At 43.0% G+C, this 19,083-nt stretch overlaps 1 protein-coding gene across 45 annotated transcripts in view; it reads right to left on the bottom strand.

Moving 5' to 3' along the window:
• PPP6R3 (protein phosphatase 6 regulatory subunit 3) overlaps nucleotides 1-19,083 on the bottom strand; it is a 138,379-nt gene that overhangs the window by 30,826 nt on the left and 88,470 nt on the right. For 38 of the 45 annotated variants that reach the window (XM_036257663.1, XM_036257678.1, XM_036257672.1 and 35 more), the window contains 6 exons: nucleotides 14,399-14,528; nucleotides 11,899-12,051; nucleotides 9,715-9,864; nucleotides 8,925-8,989; nucleotides 7,401-7,516; nucleotides 5,554-5,639 (listed from right to left, as the gene is read on the bottom strand). In XM_036257663.1, coding sequence (XP_036113556.1) covers nucleotides 5,554-5,639; nucleotides 7,401-7,516; nucleotides 8,925-8,989; nucleotides 9,715-9,864; nucleotides 11,899-12,051; nucleotides 14,399-14,528 — 700 coding nt within the window. Of the gene's footprint in view, nucleotides 1-2,194; nucleotides 2,198-5,553; nucleotides 5,640-7,400; nucleotides 7,517-8,924; nucleotides 8,990-9,714; nucleotides 9,865-11,898; nucleotides 12,052-14,398; nucleotides 14,529-19,083 lie in introns of all 45 variants that reach the window. The other 7 variants (XM_036257644.1, XM_036257648.1, XM_036257641.1 and 4 more) reach the window with 2 other exon arrangements.

Genomic DNA, 19,083 nt, shown 5'->3' with positions numbered 1-19,083 from the left:
GTGCCAGGAGCGCTCAGCCAGAATGCAGAAGGGAGGGTAGGGTACTGCATTGTCAGGGCGCATGGCATCTTCCGGGGCCACTGCTATCAAGAGCAGGTTAAGTGGTTCCACTGCAGTGGATTCAGAGGAGCTTTGGGCCACCTGGCTGACAGGCTAGTGCCAGAGTCATATTAAACTGGGTGTGTGTTTTAGGGGTGCAACCCTATGGTGGGACACAGAATTAAAGACAATTCAAAGAGCAAGTAGGGTGAACTCAATAAGAGGACCCCGCCCCCAAAAAAGCTACTCCCGGCATGCAGTGCTACCAAAGTTTAAGTAGGATATAATGTATCCTCATTCATACTTTTACTTTTTGCTACAACGTAAGATATTTAGCTCATTAATTAAACATAAGAAAGAAACTAGCTTTTGTTGAGCAACTATGTGCCAGACACTGTGACCCCTTTACACATTCACCTTAACATGTATCCTCAAAGCAATTCTGGAAGGGATCTAAAATAGTTTTTTCCCTCAAAAAAACCTCACACTGTTTTAGAAAATTAAAAATAACAAAATGAATATACACCTTTGCAATTATGTTATTAAAAGATACAGGCATTCTGATTTAATACTTTGAGGTAGAAAAACATAGGGGAAAACTTGCTAACTGGAATCCCAGTGGCTCATCACATAGATGTATCCACCACCAAGTAAGTTCCTGATCTAAACTGCTAAACACACCCTTATGAAGCATCTCCATTTCAATACATGCTGCTTTATTCTTCTGGCCCTCAGCTAAAATCTCAGTCACCTTGTTTTCTATCCCGAGCACATCTACTTACTCTGCTGTCAAAATATAGCTTAGCACTGGCAAGGTGGCTCAGTTGGTTGGAGTGTCGTCCCTTACACCAAAAGGTGACAGGTTTGATTCCCGGTCAGGGCACATACCTGGCTTGTGGGTTAAATCCTGGTTGGGGTGCGTACAGGAAGCAACCCATTAATTTCTCTCTCTCTCCCCTTCTCTCCCTCCTCCTCCTCTCTTAAACACCAATGAAATACATATCCATGGGTGAGAATTTATTTATTTATATATATATATATATATATATACACATAAAAATATCTCCTAGAATACCACTTCTCATTAAATCTTTTTTCTTTTATTTTATTAATCCTTATCTGAGGATATTTTTTCCATTGATTTTTTTAGAGAGTGGAAGGGAGGAAGGGAGGGGGGGAGAGAGAGAGAAACATCAATGTGAGAAAGACCTATCAACTGACTGCCTCCGGCACACCCCCCGACCCAGGGATCAGACCCTTCAGTGTGCAGGCCGACTCTCTAATCACTGAAGGGCTCATTAAATCTTTTCTAATTAAATTTATTGGGGGTGACATTGGTTAACAAGATCATATAGGTTTAAAGTGGAGATTCCTATGATACATGATCCGTATATTATACTGTGTGTCCACCACCCAAAGCCAATCATCCAGTCTCTATAACCAACCTCCCCAGTCCAGGTCCCCATAACCCTGTCTGTGTGATACTGTATCAGGCAGCAAACTGGTCTCCCTGCCTGCCCACTATAGTCAAGTCTCAATCCAGCAGACATAATAATCTTTTTATTTTAATAATTCTTCTGTATTGACTTTAAAGAGGGAGGAAAGGAGAGAGAAAGAAACATCAATGAGAGAGAACATCGATTGGCCGCCTCCTGCATGCCTCCCACAGGGGATCGGGCCCACAACCTGGGCATGTGCCCTGACTGGGAATCAAACCGGTGACTTTTTGGTACATGGATCAAAGCTCAACCATTGAGCCACATCGGCCGGGCATCATCTTTTTAAATGTATTATCACTTTTTAGTTCCAAACCTAATGGTTCTTTAAAGTTTTTTTTTTTCTTTATTGATTTCAGAGAGAGAGGAAGGGAGAGGGAGAGAGAGACAGAAAAACTGATGAGAGAACACTGATTTGCCACCTCCTGCATGCCCCCCACTGGGGATTTGGCCCACAACCTGGGCATGTGTCCTGACCAGGAATCGAACCAGCAACCTCTTGGTGCATGGATCGATGCTCAACCACTGAGCCACACTGGATGGGTTATGGTTCTTCATTGCACTAAGATTGCAACCCAAGGGGCTTGCTGTGGACTAAAAGTTATACAAGATCTGGCCTGGGGAGCCTGTGAGATCTGCTTTCCCATTCTCTCCCTCACTTGCTCAGGGACCTACCTAATCATGCATTATGCAGCACTTTAAAAAAAAAAAAATGAATCAAGCATCACTTAAAAAAAAAAAGTAACAAGTATGTAAGAACACTCTTGCCAAGCTATATGTATTCTAAGTACCTTCTTAATGCTGCAGTGAAAAAAAGCTTTTGAGATGTTACCACCTTTTATACAAAAATTTCAGTTTTATTAACTGCTGATACAGGAAAAAACAAGTTATGTTCTTCATCTTTGCTGATTAGGTTACTAAGGAAAACCACAAGCATGACTTGACTGCTAGCTTCAGACCCAGGTCTGGTTAGAAACACCAGCTCTCAAAGGTTCCCCCAGAACCTGCTGGATCTCCAGGTCATTCCTACGTGCAATGTGTGTTATGGTACACAAACAACCTCCACAAACTCTCTCATCAGTGCTGGAAAAGCAGCACCAGGACTTTTTGTTCTCCCTCTTGAAGAGAAGGGCACAGAATGAAACTCAATTTTCCAAAGTTAGCACAAAAACATTTCCTATGTTATCTACACTTTCTGTATCTAAATTCTTACCAATTTCTACAGTTTGAGAGCATAATCAAAACAGAAAGGTCTCTGGATGTAATTCAAACACCAAATTTCATTCATAATAAACTCCCAACATAAAAACATAAGCAATCTATGAGTGTGCTGTGCGTGTCCTTTGGCATGAGGGATGAGAAGATTCAGAGCTCTCAGAGGGACTGATGAAACTCCTTGTCCTAGAAGAGATAGGAGCTTGGAGCTGGCACAGCCTACCCTACATGACCCAGCAAGTCCTCAGGCCCATGGCCAGTGAAACAGACAGGTGAGTGTTCGGTGTGTAATGAGCAGATTCGTGCTGTGACTAGAAAAAAAGAACGAGCTAGGGCAACACAACTACGTAGTTAGTACCTCAAGCATTTGGTGCTTGAGCTCCAGGTCGACCCAATCCTGTGAGTATATCTGAAACAATTCCCAGGTACCTGAACCATCCTGAACTAATTAAATCAAGGCAGTGTGTCTAATTCAATCTATCTATTTGGGGAGGGGCCAGGAAGGAAGCCATCTGTTACTTCAAGTCCCATTTCAGTGATAATATGCCTGAGACAATGAGAAGGGAAGTGCTTTCACCTGGACCTTGCACTACTCTCACCAGTGTGTGGACTCTGTGTACGATGTTTTTGCCAGGGTAAGGTCCAATGCGTTACCAAGTCGTGTTTGCAATGATATTTACTACAGCATGTCTTCCCTGGAACATGGTACCCCACACTACTGGAATATTGCCTGAGACATTCTGGGCAGAAAACTGAAGAGCTTGGAGGCTGCAGGTGAAGACTCCTTGGTGGCCTAGGATTACTGTATAAGCATCTTTTAAAACCTGAAACATCTATCTGTATCCGTAAAAATCCTATTGGAAAGAATTCAGAGTAAACAGAGGTGGTATTTTAGTACCTGGTATTTGGAACCAGGGAAGTGAAGAGGTCCTGAAAGAGCAACCTGAAAGTCTCAACAGAAAACAGTCGAGTGGGGTGAACTCGCCCTGGGAAGTGAAAAGCCAACTGCTTCTTACTGTATTTTACTGTGGATTATCTGTGTAGCCCGAGTCTGGTGGCAAAAGGTGCAGCAGGCCAAGGAGAAATGAGCTTCAGTTAAAGCAGCAGGTGGAGCCCATGGGGACTTTTCCTTCAACAGTGTCATATCTAGATGTGTCTAACCCCGAAAGGCTGCACATTCATTTGCACGGCACGCGTGTGGACATACATAACAACGTCTGTCACACACCACATTACTGAAAGCACCGTGCAAAGTAGCTGAGTGTTATCTGAACTGCAATGAAGTCCTTTATACAGAACTGCTCACAAACAAATCTGCTTGAATTACTAAAGATAAAGAAGTTTTAAAAAATTCCTTATAACAAGTTTAACAGTACGTTTTTTACTTCCACAAGTTTAACTGTACGTTTTACTTAATGAAGTCTATCAAAGGATAATTTTAAAAGTTTCCCAAACAGATTGAGACTATTCCTAAATAGTATTCCTAAATATTCCTTTATAAATAGAAATAAGACAAAAAATCCCCTTAAAGGAGACCACCTTGCCTGCAATGAGTCAGCACAGGACAATTTCACCCTACAATAAAATTTGATTATCCAGAATGTTTATCCATTTGATTGGGGGGAGGAGGGGGGTCAATCTACAGTAGGTACTATATTCATTAAAAATGACTTAATCCTTCCTTGATGACTCAGGGCTGTCAAAGTAAAAGTGTTTCTCTGTTGGGCAATAATACACTCAAACACTAAGGGCCATCAGACCTATTTTAATTAGATGGCCTGACACAGCTTCTGTTCTATAGTTATCTCTTAACTTCATAATTCCTCCAACTCCTAATACCTACCGATTCTAGCATATACCAACCTTGACAAGACATTAGGCCCCCAATCTGTCAAGTGTCTGGAAAAAGATAACCAAATCTGTTAGACATGCTACAATGGAGGAGGCAACAGGCCCTTCAGGGTGTGACTTGGGCTGACCAAGTGACAGTCTATAGCTGCCTCAGCCTTTCCGTTTCCCTCCTGTTTCTAAATTCCGTTTTGAACAGATAAGGCTGCCAGATACTTGACTTCCTAACAATCGAAGAGTCACTGTTTATTAGAAATTCAAGACTGCGGCTGCTGGATTTCAAATACACAATTAAAAGCCTTACATACCCACTTCCATGTGGAATCAAAGCCACCACCCCAACCACTGGCTACTATGTGCTTATAAAAGAAAATGCCTTCCCACATCTTTAAAAACAAAGGCAATACTCACCTTAAAACTTAATGTGTTAAAAAAAAATGCATTCCAAAGTCCAATATAATGAAGAAGAAAAAAAAAAAAACATGATCAATGCCATTATTCCCTGGCTAAAAGTACCAATCTGTTAAGGGGTTTCAAAGGTCAACTCAACTCAACAACATCAGAAAACACCCAAAGAAATATGTAGGTTTTCTGACCACCCAGGGTTACCTGGGACAGAAGGCAACTCACTTGAGGAGTGAGGAGTAACAGGCAGGCTAGAGGCTGATGGAGGCGCTTAGGGGGCAGCATACTAAGGGAAATAGAAGCCAAATCTTGTGTGAAATAGTGTCAGTGGCTTCTTGTACCTCCTCTGTCGTCCCAGGCAGGAATCAGGAGCTGACTAGGCAAATTAGCAAATGTAATGTGAATACTGACCTGTCTTCTTGGTAAAGAAACAAAGTTATCCTTGATGCACTACTACTGGGACAAATGGAAGATCTTTCACGTCGTTCGGAATAAATGGGCAAGGACCAAGTGCCCTGAAACCATAGAAATGTAACCTTGTAAAACCTACTAGATCTACCGTGTTCCTCTTGTTGGTTTCTCCTAAGGAGCTTGTGCAGAAGGTCTCCCATCGCTCCCTGACGTCGTCTGGAAGATCTTGAGGGAAAGGAGGAGAAAGGCATCATCACCACAGTGAACCACGCAGACAAATAAAATCACCAGGTAACAGAGGAGGGCCCACCACACAGTTCACAAAGGTGAACTCAGAGGAACCCCAGGGCTTTCAGGAACTACACCCCCTCCCCCAAAAGTCTACACTTAATGTCAACAGCCCCTAGCAACTGAATATAACACATTTTTAAAAATCTTTGGTTAGCCCTGGCCAGTTTCTCAGTGGTTAGAGCACTGGCAAATGTACCAGAGTCAAGGGTTCAATTCTTGGTTAAGGGCATGTACCTCAGTTGCAGATTTGATCCCAGGCCCCTGTCAGGGTCATGCAGGAGGCAACCAATCACTATGTCTCTCTCATATCAACATTTCTCTCTCTTCCTCCCTTCCTCCTACCCTACCTATAAATCAATGGAAAAATATGCTCGGGTGAAGATTAAAAAAAAAAAAAACTTTTGGTTGAAAACTTAAAATGGAAGATGTGTTTCCAATAAACTCCTCTGACACAGGCAACAGGTCTTTAAGGTCGGGAATGGCGTCTTTGTCCACCGTCACGCAAGTTTAGGAAATGCTGCAAATGTCAGCTCCTGCACACTTTCTTGAGATATTCTAACTGACAGCCAGCCGAAGAATGCACCATGGAACCCAGTCTGGCTTTTCAATGACTAAAAATAATGTTTCCTGAATGTCTGTGTCATAGACCAACACACAGATACAGATGCAATAGTAAAATTCTATGTTCTAGAGAATTTTCAAAGGATACACAAACACTTCCCTGAGAAATGAAACCATAGCTGTAATCTTGGAGGCCTATTAGACTACCGCTGTCAGCTGACAATTCTGGTTCAAACACACACCTGCATGCACCCTCACGCATGCTGGCGTGCACCTGCCATATAATAAACACTGGCCTAAACATCCATCACACACACAGCCACTTCTCCTTGGTAAGAACACAAAGATAAATTGTGATGACCCGGCTTATACCACTCTTGAGAAGCAAAATTACAGATGGGCAAGCCCTAATTTTTCCATCACTAGGCAACAACCATTCTTTGACAGGTACAGCCTCTTGAACATATAAGCATTCTTGAAAGATAAACAGAAGAATAGACTGGAAAATGATTTCCATCAAGTTAACTCTGAATGAACTCTGCTGCAAAGGTAAAGATTTTTCACATTCAGAGTAAGTCCTGAGACTAGTGATTATGCTGGTACGCAGAGCTCTCTCGTTTTAGGGGTGACAAACTCGTGGCCTGGATGCCAGTGTAAAAGGCACCTACACACTTTTTTTCAAGTAACCTTGGGCTGATTACATTTCAATGCTAGTACGGAAAGAGTCCTTGTGTTCGTAATGGAGATGTGGACAAATGCTGAGAAACGCTTTAATAACCCAGTTAAAGGAACTCAATCCACAGGCTACACAGGAGTCTTCAGAAGGAAAGGAAAAGCAAGAGAAACTATAGCTTACGGAATGGGTCACTGAGCAATGCTCTTTAAGAATGAAAGTGTGTAACTCCAGTACTGAACCCAGCCAACCCTGCAGTACTTACTAAAAGGACTGCAGAAATAAGAAGGGCAAAGAACTACATTGTTCAGAACATTCTCAAGAACCTCATCAAATCTCCAGATAGTTAATAAAGAAACTACACAGAGAACTATTACAAATGACATGAGTATGTCCATGTCACCCTTAAAGCCTTCCTCGGTGCCTACGGAAATGGAAGGGAGGCCCCGGAGCCCACCTACCTTTGATGAGCTGCTGCACGGCGGCGCTGCGGGGGCCCTTGTCGGCACTGTGCACAATGCAGTTAGCTATCCGCGTCAGGTGTCCCATGTAGCCGTGCCGCCTTCCTCCCTCGGCCCTGATGAAGAAGGACACACACTCAGGCCCTGACAGGAGGAGTGATGGAACAGCTTGGCAAATACAGTGGATTTCAACAACCACTCTAAAACCCGACGCACCAAAGATGAGAATGGACAGAAAAGCAGAGTGTCAGAGCATGTCCAGGCTTGGGGCTGGGAGGGGGTGTGGGGCGGCAAAAACTGTCAACTCAAAGACTATACTGTAGACTCCCTCAAAGGGACAAGGTTTATTCAAATAGACCAACCAACCAACCATTAATCCTTAATAACATATTATCTTTAAAAACAAACAAACAGCCCTGGCCGGTTTGGCTCAGCGGTTAGAGCGTCGGCCTGCGGTCCTGAGAGACCTGGGTTCGGTTCCCGCTAAGGGCACGTACCTCAGTTGCAGTTTGTCCCCGGCCCTGGTTGGGTCGTGTGGGTGGCAACCACTCGACGTGTCCCTTTCACGTCGATGTTTCTCTCTCTCTCTCTCCCTCCCACACTCTATCTGAACAAAAAATTGAAAAAATGTCCTCGGATGAGGATAAAAAAATAAAATATAATAAAATAAAAACAAACAAAACCCAAACATTCATTGATGCTGTTTCTGTGCCTTTCCTTTTTATCTTTTTGTGAAACTTCTTTTCAGACTTTAAACAGATTGTAGGGAACTGAGGTAAAAATTCTGCTGATTCACTGTTAGGACATAAAATTTTAATCAGACCAACCAATTAACAGAGACAGTCATCTACCAATAGCATTTCTCAAGTTGAACTACTAGCTGATTTTGAGGAATTGGCCAACAGAAGTAGTCAACTTGTGTCTGGCCCATATACCAATTGGAACACAGGCAAATTATCCCTTGCCCCTTGCCCCATTTAGAGTCTAATCTTTCCAACTACGTATCTTTCCATTTAGACAAATGCCTGTTACAGACACCACCACTAGGAAAAAAGAAGTCTATAGCCTTGCTAATCAGCTAATGAAAATTTCTGACCAGAAAGCAGGCAATCCCCCAGGTCCCATGAAGTGACTTTTGTGCAAGGAGAACACGACTAATCAGGACCAGCGTGCTGGGTTAAACCATCACCAAAAAGGACTTTTTAACTCTTCCTTCCACGCCACACTATTTTCAGAAAAACAGCCATTCAAAAGGGACCAGAAAGTTTCTAAAGCAGCACAGAGGTGGGGAGTCCTCCCAACCCCTGGTTTTCCTTCAAGAGGTAGAAAGAGAGAAAAAATGCAAAATAAATCATGAGAAAAATACCTGTTGCAATGCAATAACCTGGACGCCCGAGAGGAGTGTAACTATAAAGTGGCATATTCTATGTAATTATTTTCACTGCTCTCTGTCCAGGGCATGGGAGGACATTTTCTTCAAATAAAAAATCAAACGGAATTCCTAACAGAAAACAATTTACTTACTGTTTCTTCTCATTCATTTCCCAGGCGTCAAGTATTCGTTCTATTAACTGACATTTTTGAAAAAGCTGAATAAAAAGGAATATTCCAGTTAACATTTATATAAATGTCAAAGTGTCAAAATTTTGAAGTGAGACAGAACTCTAACTGAGCAGAACAGTGACATGTATAACCCAGTAAGCCAAACGTAGCTGGGAATCACGGGCACATCAAACAGTGTGACTATGTGTCTACCCGAGGCTCTCGGAGCAGCACAGGGATTCAGGACGGGACCCGCCTTCAGCTGCACATGTACTGAGCAAGGACAGTATTTCAAGTGCTACTCCCAATGAGCTGTGGACCTCAAGCAAAGCCAAGTTTTATTAGCCATAGAAATTGGTCCCAGAAATACAGAGCCCAACCAAACTTAAAACGGAATAAAGAAAATTCTGTCTGGCAAAAACTGAACTCAGAATTCATAATGATACTTGTACTTTTTAAAAAATCCTCACTCAAGGATATTATTTTTATTGATTTCAGAGAGAGGATGGGAGAGGGAGAGGGAGAGAGAGAGAAGCATCAGTGTGAGAAACACTAATCAGCTGCCTCCAAAATGCATCCTGACTGGGGACTGAATCCACTCCTGGGACATGAGACCCTTCAGTTCACGAGACAGTGGGCCAACCAACTGAGCCACACTGGCCAGGGCAATACATTTCTACTTTTTAAATGTGAGCAATTTCAATTCACTTCACACTTAAGTGGAAAACATTATAACCAGGAGTAGCAGAAAAAAGACATCAAGTAAGCTTACGTGTTTCAATAACAAATGGTCACCAGTAGAGTCTTGATCAGTAATTGTGCTATTTTCTGTGTTCTCAAAGGGACTTGCAAGAATCAGTGCAATGCAAATTTCCACTTGTGTATGTAAAAAGTTATTCCATGTATATTTAAAGAACATATCCTATAAAAAAGAAACACAAAGCTTTCTTTTATTCAGTTACTTCCATGTTTAACCTACTAATTATTTTTTAAAAATATTTTTTCTCTATTGATTGTAGAGAGAGAGGAAAAGAGATAGAGAGAGACAGAAACATTGATGAGAGAGAACATCGACTGGCTGCCTCCTGCATGCCCCCACTGGGGTTTGGGCCCACAACCTGGGCATGTGCCCTGACCAGGAATCGAACCAGTGACCTCTTGGTGCATGGGTTGATGCTCAACCACTGAGCCACACCAGTCAGCTTAAACCACTACTTTAAAACATTTACCAAACAATGATTTAATAAAGTAAATAAATCCATGTGTTCTTAGTCCAACAGGAATAATGAAAAGGATCATAAGTTTATTTTAAAGGGGGTTTCAAATTCTACTCCATGGACTCAGTAACAGGATATTTGCTCCTTCAACATGCCAGTTTTCATGAAATTGAGTAGACATCAACAATAAACAGATGAAGGAAGGGTAATAGTAAGTTTCTCAAAGAGAAAGAATATCCTTTAATGTTTTCAAAGTAACTAATACTGATATTAAGTTCACTAAATAATTTTCAAAGAAATTTTTGAGAATTTCATTTTGATTCAACAAGTATTTCTGAAGGCGTTCTGTGCAGGGCCCAGGACTAGGTGCAGCACGGCAGACAGAGAAAGACACTGGCCTGGCCTGGCCCGTGGTGAGGGGCTCGCACTTCAACAAAGAACAGCCACTTTGGGCATTTGAAACTCAAAGCCCTGGCGGCAAATGGAGCAAAACAAGGGTTTTTCACATCACCCAGGAAGGTAACATAACACAATAAGAAAAGACATCCCTAAAAGCACAAAACACATAAAGTACGTACTTAGGATATCATTTAGTCTGGCTAGCTAATCTCAAATGAAAAAGTAATAATTAATGATCCGTTTGAGAGTTTTATCAAATTCGTTATCACTCAAAAGTAGCTCTAAAGATGAACAACAGTAAGATTAAAGACTAGTAACTGGTAACTTCAGGGAGGCTCTCAAAGACAGGAGTAGAAAGGTATATCACTGGAATTTTACCATTCAGAGGGAAGGGCAAATACTATGTCCCCCAGAGCAACAATTATGCCACCAAACATACTCTATTCCTTTCACATTTCATCTTTATCCAAAATGTTCCTGCTCTCTATGTCCTATGTGGACATGTCATTTAGCCCAAAGCTGAACTTAACAAAGTAAGTAATCTAAGTGACGCTAGCAGGCGTATGGGATGGAGCGCATCCCTTTTCTGGGCATGCTATTCTCTCTCACAGGGTTTTGTGCTCAGGCTCACATGACCACAAAGTGCACATTCCAATGCCTTCCGTGTAGTGAGCAAACACCCACACCCTCCTGTGAACCCCCAGTGGACGGAGTGCTGGCACCTTGCGAAGCCTGGTAAGTGCTGGCCCGCGTGCCTTCTGGGCGGGGGGCAGGGCAGAGCAAGCACAGGCGCTGGGGCGGGGCCTGTGGATTCTGAGCACAAGCTGTGACACTGGGGAAAGGCTCTTCCTGGGCTCTTCCTCTTCCCTTCCACCGACAAGCAGCCTAACAGCTGTTCCAAGGAAGAATTTGGACTCTAATCAAAAGACCACAGTTTCTCAGATACATGATACAGATACCTCTCCATGAAAGAAGACACGTGTGTCCCTTTGCTAGCTACGAAGAGAAAACAATGCTATCAGCAGCAGTCACCGCATACAGTCTCCTGAGGAGCGTGACTAACTCACTATGTGAGATTGAACTTGAGAAAAGTCTGTCTTCATCATCTCTGAAAGTCTCTAATAGTTTTCTTTACATATAGCAACGATAAATAACTACTGACAAATTTGAAGTGCTCAAAATGGATGAGTAACTCAAGACGTGAATTACCAAAAAGACCATTTACACCCAGACCAAGAAAAGTCACTGACATACACTGTAAATTTGTGAGATTGTACCTTGAGTTAGACAGCTATAAAATACTAAGGGCAAATGAAAACGTCTTTCCAGGGAAGTCTTACCAATATGACCCCAATGCTGTTCAGCTCCATGAGGTCCCCGTTGACACTGCTGGTGTTTGTCTGAAGTAGGCTGGAAATCAACCGAATCACGTTCAGCCGGGTGTTGCCAACAGGAGGATCCAGTACACCCCATGTGGTCTTCATCACACTCTTCTGAAGAAGAAAACACTTCCAATTAAAAAGCTTCCCAATGCAATTCACTTAGGTAAACGAACGGAATGCAGCAGGGCACGTGCTACGATGTAACACCAGGTAAACTAACCCTGCAAACAATTTGGCCTGAATTCTACATCTGAAGGAAAATTGGTATCTTCAAGATGTAAAGAAATAACTGAGGGAAAACAAGAATCAAGTAACTTCCCTGGACTATAACTTTTTAAAGAAATGAAGTGCCCCTTGCTTCAACATTCTAAACTGCCCTAGATAAAAAGTAGAAAGCTACAGGAGTCTGTGAAAACCAGTGCAATATGCCAAACCTGACCAGAAACTAAGAGAAGTTACACAAGGTTTTGCGCCACCTTTGCCAAATCTTTAATCAAGATGCAAACTCAGCCCTGGCCAGTTTGGCTCAGCGGTTAGAGCGTCGGCCTGCGGTCCGGAGAGACCCGGGTTCGGTTCCCGCTAAGGGCACGTACTTCGGTAGCAGTTTGTCCCCGGCCCTGGTTGGTCGTGCGGGTGGCAGCCACTCGATGTGTCCCTTCACGTCGATGTTTCTCTCTCTCTCTCCCTTCTTCTCTCTCCCTCCCACTCTATCTGTACAAAAAATGGAAAAATATCCTCGGGTGAGGATAAAAAAAAAAAAAAAAAAAAAGATGCAAACTCAGAAGCTGCTCTGGACCACAACCATGAACCCCACCAACCGCAAACCTGCTCTCATCTATAAAAGAGTTCCTATTGTGTGAAATCACAACAGACAGACACAGAACCTTTCAGTTCAGGAAGAATGACGGTCGTCACCTGGCAGCGTGGTCGTCCTTTCTCAGTGTCCCCATCCCCATCAGCACCCTCACCCCATCCTGTTCCACCAGAGGCTTCATAGAATTGTGAGGCTCACAGTTGCACTCCATGGATGACCGCTCTAATTATCAGACATTTAAAAAGCTTCATGGATCTATCCACACCTCAGAGAGTAAAATCAGGTACACACTGAGCACACTCCTCCACACGAGATGCTGCTTACTTTGGACCAGGGTCAAGAAGAGTACAAGTGTGAGACTCCACATAAGACGCTGCCCTCCTTGTTCCTCTAAAAGGAAGATGGGTAGGCCATTTGAGTCCCAGGTCAGGGGCCCTTCATCACACAACTTCTCTCTCTCATCCTTCTCCCTCCTCCAACTTCCACTCGTAATGGTCTCGCCTCTCCTCCCAAGTAAATCCTTTCTTTTTCTTCCTGCCTCTCCCTCTTCTTCTGCCTAGGCCTGGCCTGCCCGTAACTGTTCAACACCAACACAAGCACGTTCCCTGAGGGAACCCCAAACACTGGCCAGCATCCCACACTGGCCAAGTGCAGGGAAGAGAGCATGGCAGAGGCGGGACCATGCTTGCTCACGGCAGCATCAGCCATCTGAAAAAACCATCCGGAAGCTGAACTAGACTCCCTGGGTAATGGACGTAAATTATTCTGGGCAACCACTCCACAAAATGGCTTAATAGAAAACATTTCATTTAGAAGGAAGAAGCTAGCATACTAAATTTAAATCTCCAGTAACTCACACAGTAGCTGCCACAGAGGTTCGTACTACAATGGCTAAGACCCTGGATCCAGGAACAAGGGCAGAAGGAAAAAGAATGCAAAGAGCTGGTGCTGGCAGAACTCTCCAGCACTGAGTGTTCCGCCCCACAGATGCCAGAAGGAAGAGCTTCCTACCCCAACCTACACCTGTCCACCACTGTGAGGGCGCAGGGGGAGTGGTAAAACCACTGGGGACCGGGGTCCCCGTTTGCAGGTCTTCACTGTCTGTCTCTGTGCTCCCTGGCCCGCCTGAATGAACAGTCATTTTGACATCCACATCCACATATGCCTATGGAAAACCTCAAGCTCCGAGTCACATTCAACTGACTGCTTCTGAAATAAGTATCTGTCCATCAGACGTTCCACTGCTCCAACTGTGAATAAAACAACTTCATTTCCAAAGTCAGTTCCTAAAAGATTTACTTTACCTGAAAGATGTGAAAAGAACATGCTGCGAGAAGAAAAGTGTTTATTTTATGGGCATATATATAAGTAACCAGAAATTATAAAAACAAAAGCTGAGTTTCCTAAGCAAGTAAAAATTTGTTTCATTTTAATTATATACCAATCATTAATTTAGACACTATATATAGATTAAAGCCAGTTAGAAACAAGCTCAAAAGCAAAAAAACTGGCTCTGTACTTTGTAACATATTTTGCACACACTGGTCACAGCCAGTTCTACTACTCACAAGGCTCATGTTCTTTGTAACAACTGTCTAAATCACATTGCTGAGCTGGCCAGCCATGCTTAGACAGCTGCCCTACCTTGGGTGGCTCAAGCAGGAGTTCATGAAAAGATCCAAGTCTTCCTCGGATGGCTTCTAGAACACTCTTGTTGACCGAACAAGCTGAATGACTCATGCCTGGTGGGCAGATCTCTATATGGCCTTCAAATCTTGAAATAAATTATACTTATTACAATTTCAGAACAAATCACGGTGCTCCATATTAGCATGTAGATATATACAAACAGCTATATATGCATATAATATCAATGTTACTGTAGGGACAGAAAGCATGTAGAATAAAAATTTGACAGAGATCAGCCAACAGGACCTAAAATCCAAGACCTTTAGAGTCGGTAGAAACTTCCTGTGACTTCTTCCCATTCCCTTGAACTGCCCATCTCCTTGGACCTGTTCTACTACTAGCAGTTCTCTTCCCAGAAGCTCTGGAAAGTAGGAGCTCTGGCCTCTGAATTACAGGGCATACCTCACTGCCTGCCATTTGGGATGTAAACAGCAGGCCTGCTCTTGTGCGTTTTTCTTGGGTAATCAATGTTGTTTCCTATTCAAAAGGCTTAAATTACTCCTCTCCCTAAAGCTCAATCTATACTTATTACAACCCACTCCTACAAGAAAGGTTGTATGTGGAATGAGACTCCCAAATCCCAATGGGTGTGAGTACATGGGCACAGGGATTCTCAAAGTGGGGGCAGGACAGAGCCCAAGGAGGGGGAGAAAGGATAGGAGGAGGGCCTATACCTGTGGGGGTGCCAACTGACCATCACTGCACACCAGTGGCTGGTAACACTGTGGCTGGAGCAGGACTGCCTATGCTCGGGTCCTGGCTCCTCCCTCCCAGCTCTGTGTTCTATGTGGAAATGGGCTCACTTGAGGTCTCTCCCAGGACAGCCGAGAGCATCATGCTGACGCAGACATAGAACTGAACACTGCCTGGCACACCGCTCACTTCCAGAGTGATTATTATGACTGTTACTTGCAAACACTCCACACGTGGAAGTGATTTCTAACTTCAAGAGCTACATGGAACAGCATTCAGAAACTCAATGACTGGAAAGGGAGAAGGGGAAAAGATTATAGTGCTTTTGGATGTGTAGGGGTTTCAAGAATTTATGTGGCCAAATACTGCTTTTTTCATTATAGTTTCTATCTAAAGAGGCATGTTTAAAAGTTCTTCACAATTCCATCACATTTTTCAGTGTTTGCATACTTTACCTCTAGTATTTTTCATTTAATTCGCCTGGAATTTATTTTTATGTAAAATAGGTATAGACACATTTTTTCCCAAGTGGTGAGTCACTTCCTAAGCCATATTTATAGAACAATCGCCTTTCCTGCTCAAGTGAAGAAATATACAAAACCATAAAGTACCTAAATCATTCATATAACTTTTGGTTTCCCAAATACCAGTATCACACTGCCCTGTTTATTATATCAATGATGCACTGTAACACGCAGGAGGCAGCTTCTCTCAGTCACGAGCCAAAATTCCTTGGCTAGTCTCACATTTTTATTCTTTCAAATATATAGAAGAATTTTCCAAATCTAAAACAAACCCACACTGACATTCCAAGCAGAGCTTCATTAAATGTAGAACTCAGACTGGAAAAGGTACAAGTATGGCTGTGCACGCAGCAGCAGCCGTTCCTCCGACTGCTGAGAGCTATTGCAGGGCTCACCACAGTTCTTGACCCAGCTGGAGCACACACTGGTCGCTTACAGTCTGAGGTGATTATAAATAAAGGTGACATCAATGCTCACTTACAAGTCTGTGTGTGACACAGTTTTTATTTCACTTGGGTAAACAGCTAAGAGATTGCTGAATGATAACACAAATGTGTTTGACTTTATAAGAAACCGCTGAATGTTTATAGAAAGTGGCTTTGTGACTTTGCATTCCCAACAATGTGAGACTTCCAGCTGCTCCCCAACATCACCAGCACTGGGGATTGTCTATTCTTTTAGTTTGGTTTAGCTATGTAGTAGGGCTGAACGGTGGCCCCCAAAAGATATTTCCACATCCCAAACCCCAGAGCCTGTGAATGCTACTTTATTCGAATATATAATTAATGAAGGATCTTAAAATGAGATTGGATTATCCAGGTGGACCTTAAACGTCAGGACAAGCGCCCTTGTAGGAGAGAAGAGACACAGACACAGCGGAGAACGCGATGTGAAGATAAAGCAGAGAAAGAAGTGGCTACAAGCAAAGCCAGCAGCCTCTAGAAAATGGAAGAGGCAAAGACTGGGCCTCCCCGGAGCCTATGGAGAGAGTGCAGGCACTGCTGACGCCTTGATTCTGGACTTCTGGCATGCCGTTAGTGAGAGAAAAAATGTCTGTCATTTTAAGCCACAGAGTTTGTGGTGAATTGTTACAGCACCCACAGGAAACAGGAAATAAACTCTAGTTGTTCAAAAAGTGTGCCGTGGTATCTCAATGCGTTTTTGTTTTTTTATTTTTTATCCTCACCCAAGGACATCTTTGCATATATCTTCAGACAGAACAGGAGGGAGAGAGGGAGAATGAGAGAGAGAAAAACATCAATGTGAGAGAGACACATCGAGTGGTTGACACCCACACAACCCCAACAAGGGCTGGGGACAAACTGCAACTGAGGTATGTGCCCTTAGCGGGAAAAGAACCCAGGACTCTCTGGTCTGCGGGCCAACGCTCTAACCACTGAGCGTAACCGGCCAGGGCTGATTTTGTTTTTTTTTAATCCTCACCCAAGGATATTTTTACATTTATCTTCAGACAGAGTGGGAGGGAGGGAGAGAGAGAGAAAGAGAGAAACATAGATGTGAGAGAGACACATCGATAGGCTACCACCTGAACAACCCCAACTGGGGCCGGGGACCAACCGCAACTGAAGTATGGGCCACCCCTGGAGGGAATCAAACCCAGGACTCTTTGCCCTGGCCAGTTTGGCTCAGCGGTTGGAGCGTCGGCCTGCGGTCCGGAGAGACCCGGGTTCGGTTCCCGCTAAGGGCACGTACTTCGGTTGCAGTTTGTCCCTGGCCCTGGTTGGTCGTGTGGGTGGCAGCTACTCGATGTGTCCCTTCACGTCGATGTTTCTCTCTCTCTCTCTCCCTTCCTCTCTCTCCCTCCCACTCTATCTGTCCAAAAAATGGAAAGATATCCTCGGGTGAGGATATAAAAAAACCAAAACAACCCAGGACTCTTTGGTCCGCAGGCCGATGCTCTAACCACTGAGCTAAACCAGCCATGGTTGTGGTTTTAACTCGAATTTCACTAATGACAAATGCTGTTGGCCATGTTTTCATGTATTTGATATATACATTATTCTCTAAATGCTCAAACTTTGACCTTAAAATCAAGATTATTGTTCTTGCTATGAAGTTTTGGGTGTTCTGTATTTATCTGAATATCAGACCTTTCTCAGACATGTGATTTGCAAATATTTTCTGGTGGTCTGTGGCTTGCCTTCTCATTTTTTCTTTTTTGAATCCTCACCTGAGGACATTTTTTCCATTAATTTCTAGAGAGAGTGGAAGGGTGGCAGGAACGGGTGAGGGGGGAAATTATGTGAGAGAGACACATCGGTTGGTTGCCTCCAGCATGAGTACTGACCGTGGCCAGGGATCAAACCTGCAACCCAGGAACATGCCCTAGACTGGGAATTGAACCCTTCAGTTTCCTAGCCGTTGCTCTAACAACTGAACCACATCAGCCAGGGCACCTTCTCATTTTTGTAATAAAGTCCTTTAAAGAGCAGAATTTAGGATTTTAATCTAGTCTGAGTTGTCAACTTTTCTTTTATCGATCGGGCTTTGTTGATGCATCTAAGAAACTTCTGCCAAACCTGAGGTCAGATTTTTTTCCTAGAACCTTTATAGTTTTGGGATTTACAGTTAGTTCTATGATCCATTTCAAGTTAATTTCTGCATAATGAGCAAGGTTCAAATCAAGGTCCAATTTTCTGCAGATGGATGTTCTAGCACCACATTGAAAAGGCTATCCTTTCTCGTTAACTGCATCCAGACCTTGTCAAAAACCAATTGACTGCTTGAAATCAATATAATTTCATTAACCAATATCACCCAATATAGCCAATAAATTTTTTTTTAAAAAGAAATTGACCATGTATGTGCAGGTCTACTTATGGACTATTCTGTACTAGTGACCTGTCCGTCTACCCTTTCACTAATACCATACCATCCTGATCATTACAGCTTTAAATCAGAGGAACAATACTCCATTTTTGTTTGTCTCTTTCAAAACTGTTTTGGCTACTATTATTTGCTTTGAAATTTTATATATGTTTTAGAATTGGCTTTATTTCTACAAAAGAAAAAATCTGGCTTGGGTTTTAATTGGAGTTATATTGAATCTCCAGAGCACTTTAGGAAGAACTGACATCTCCACAATATGGAGTCTGCTGATCCATGACCAGAGTATCTCTTTCCATTTATTTAGGGCGTCTTTGATTTCCTCAGTATGCAGTAGGTTTCAGCAGTAAACCTTGCTCACATTTTGTTAGATTTACATAGGAGTATTTCCTTTCTTCTGTGCAATCCAGTAACTGTGCTCCTTGGTATTTATCCAAAGAAATCGAAAATGATTAAGTACTTTTTTTTTAATCCTCACCTGTGGATATTTTTCTATTTATCTTCAGATAGAGTAGGAGGGAAGGATAGAGAGAAATGATTGCCTCCTGCATGACCCCGACCAGGGCTGGGACCAAA

This window comes from Molossus molossus, unplaced genomic scaffold (genome assembly GCF_014108415.1).
Source record: "Molossus molossus isolate mMolMol1 unplaced genomic scaffold, mMolMol1.p scaffold_m16_p_13, whole genome shotgun sequence".
In the NCBI taxonomy this organism is placed as follows: domain Eukaryota; kingdom Metazoa; phylum Chordata; class Mammalia; order Chiroptera; family Molossidae; genus Molossus; species Molossus molossus.
This window is presented reverse-complemented; position numbering and strand designations above follow the sequence as displayed.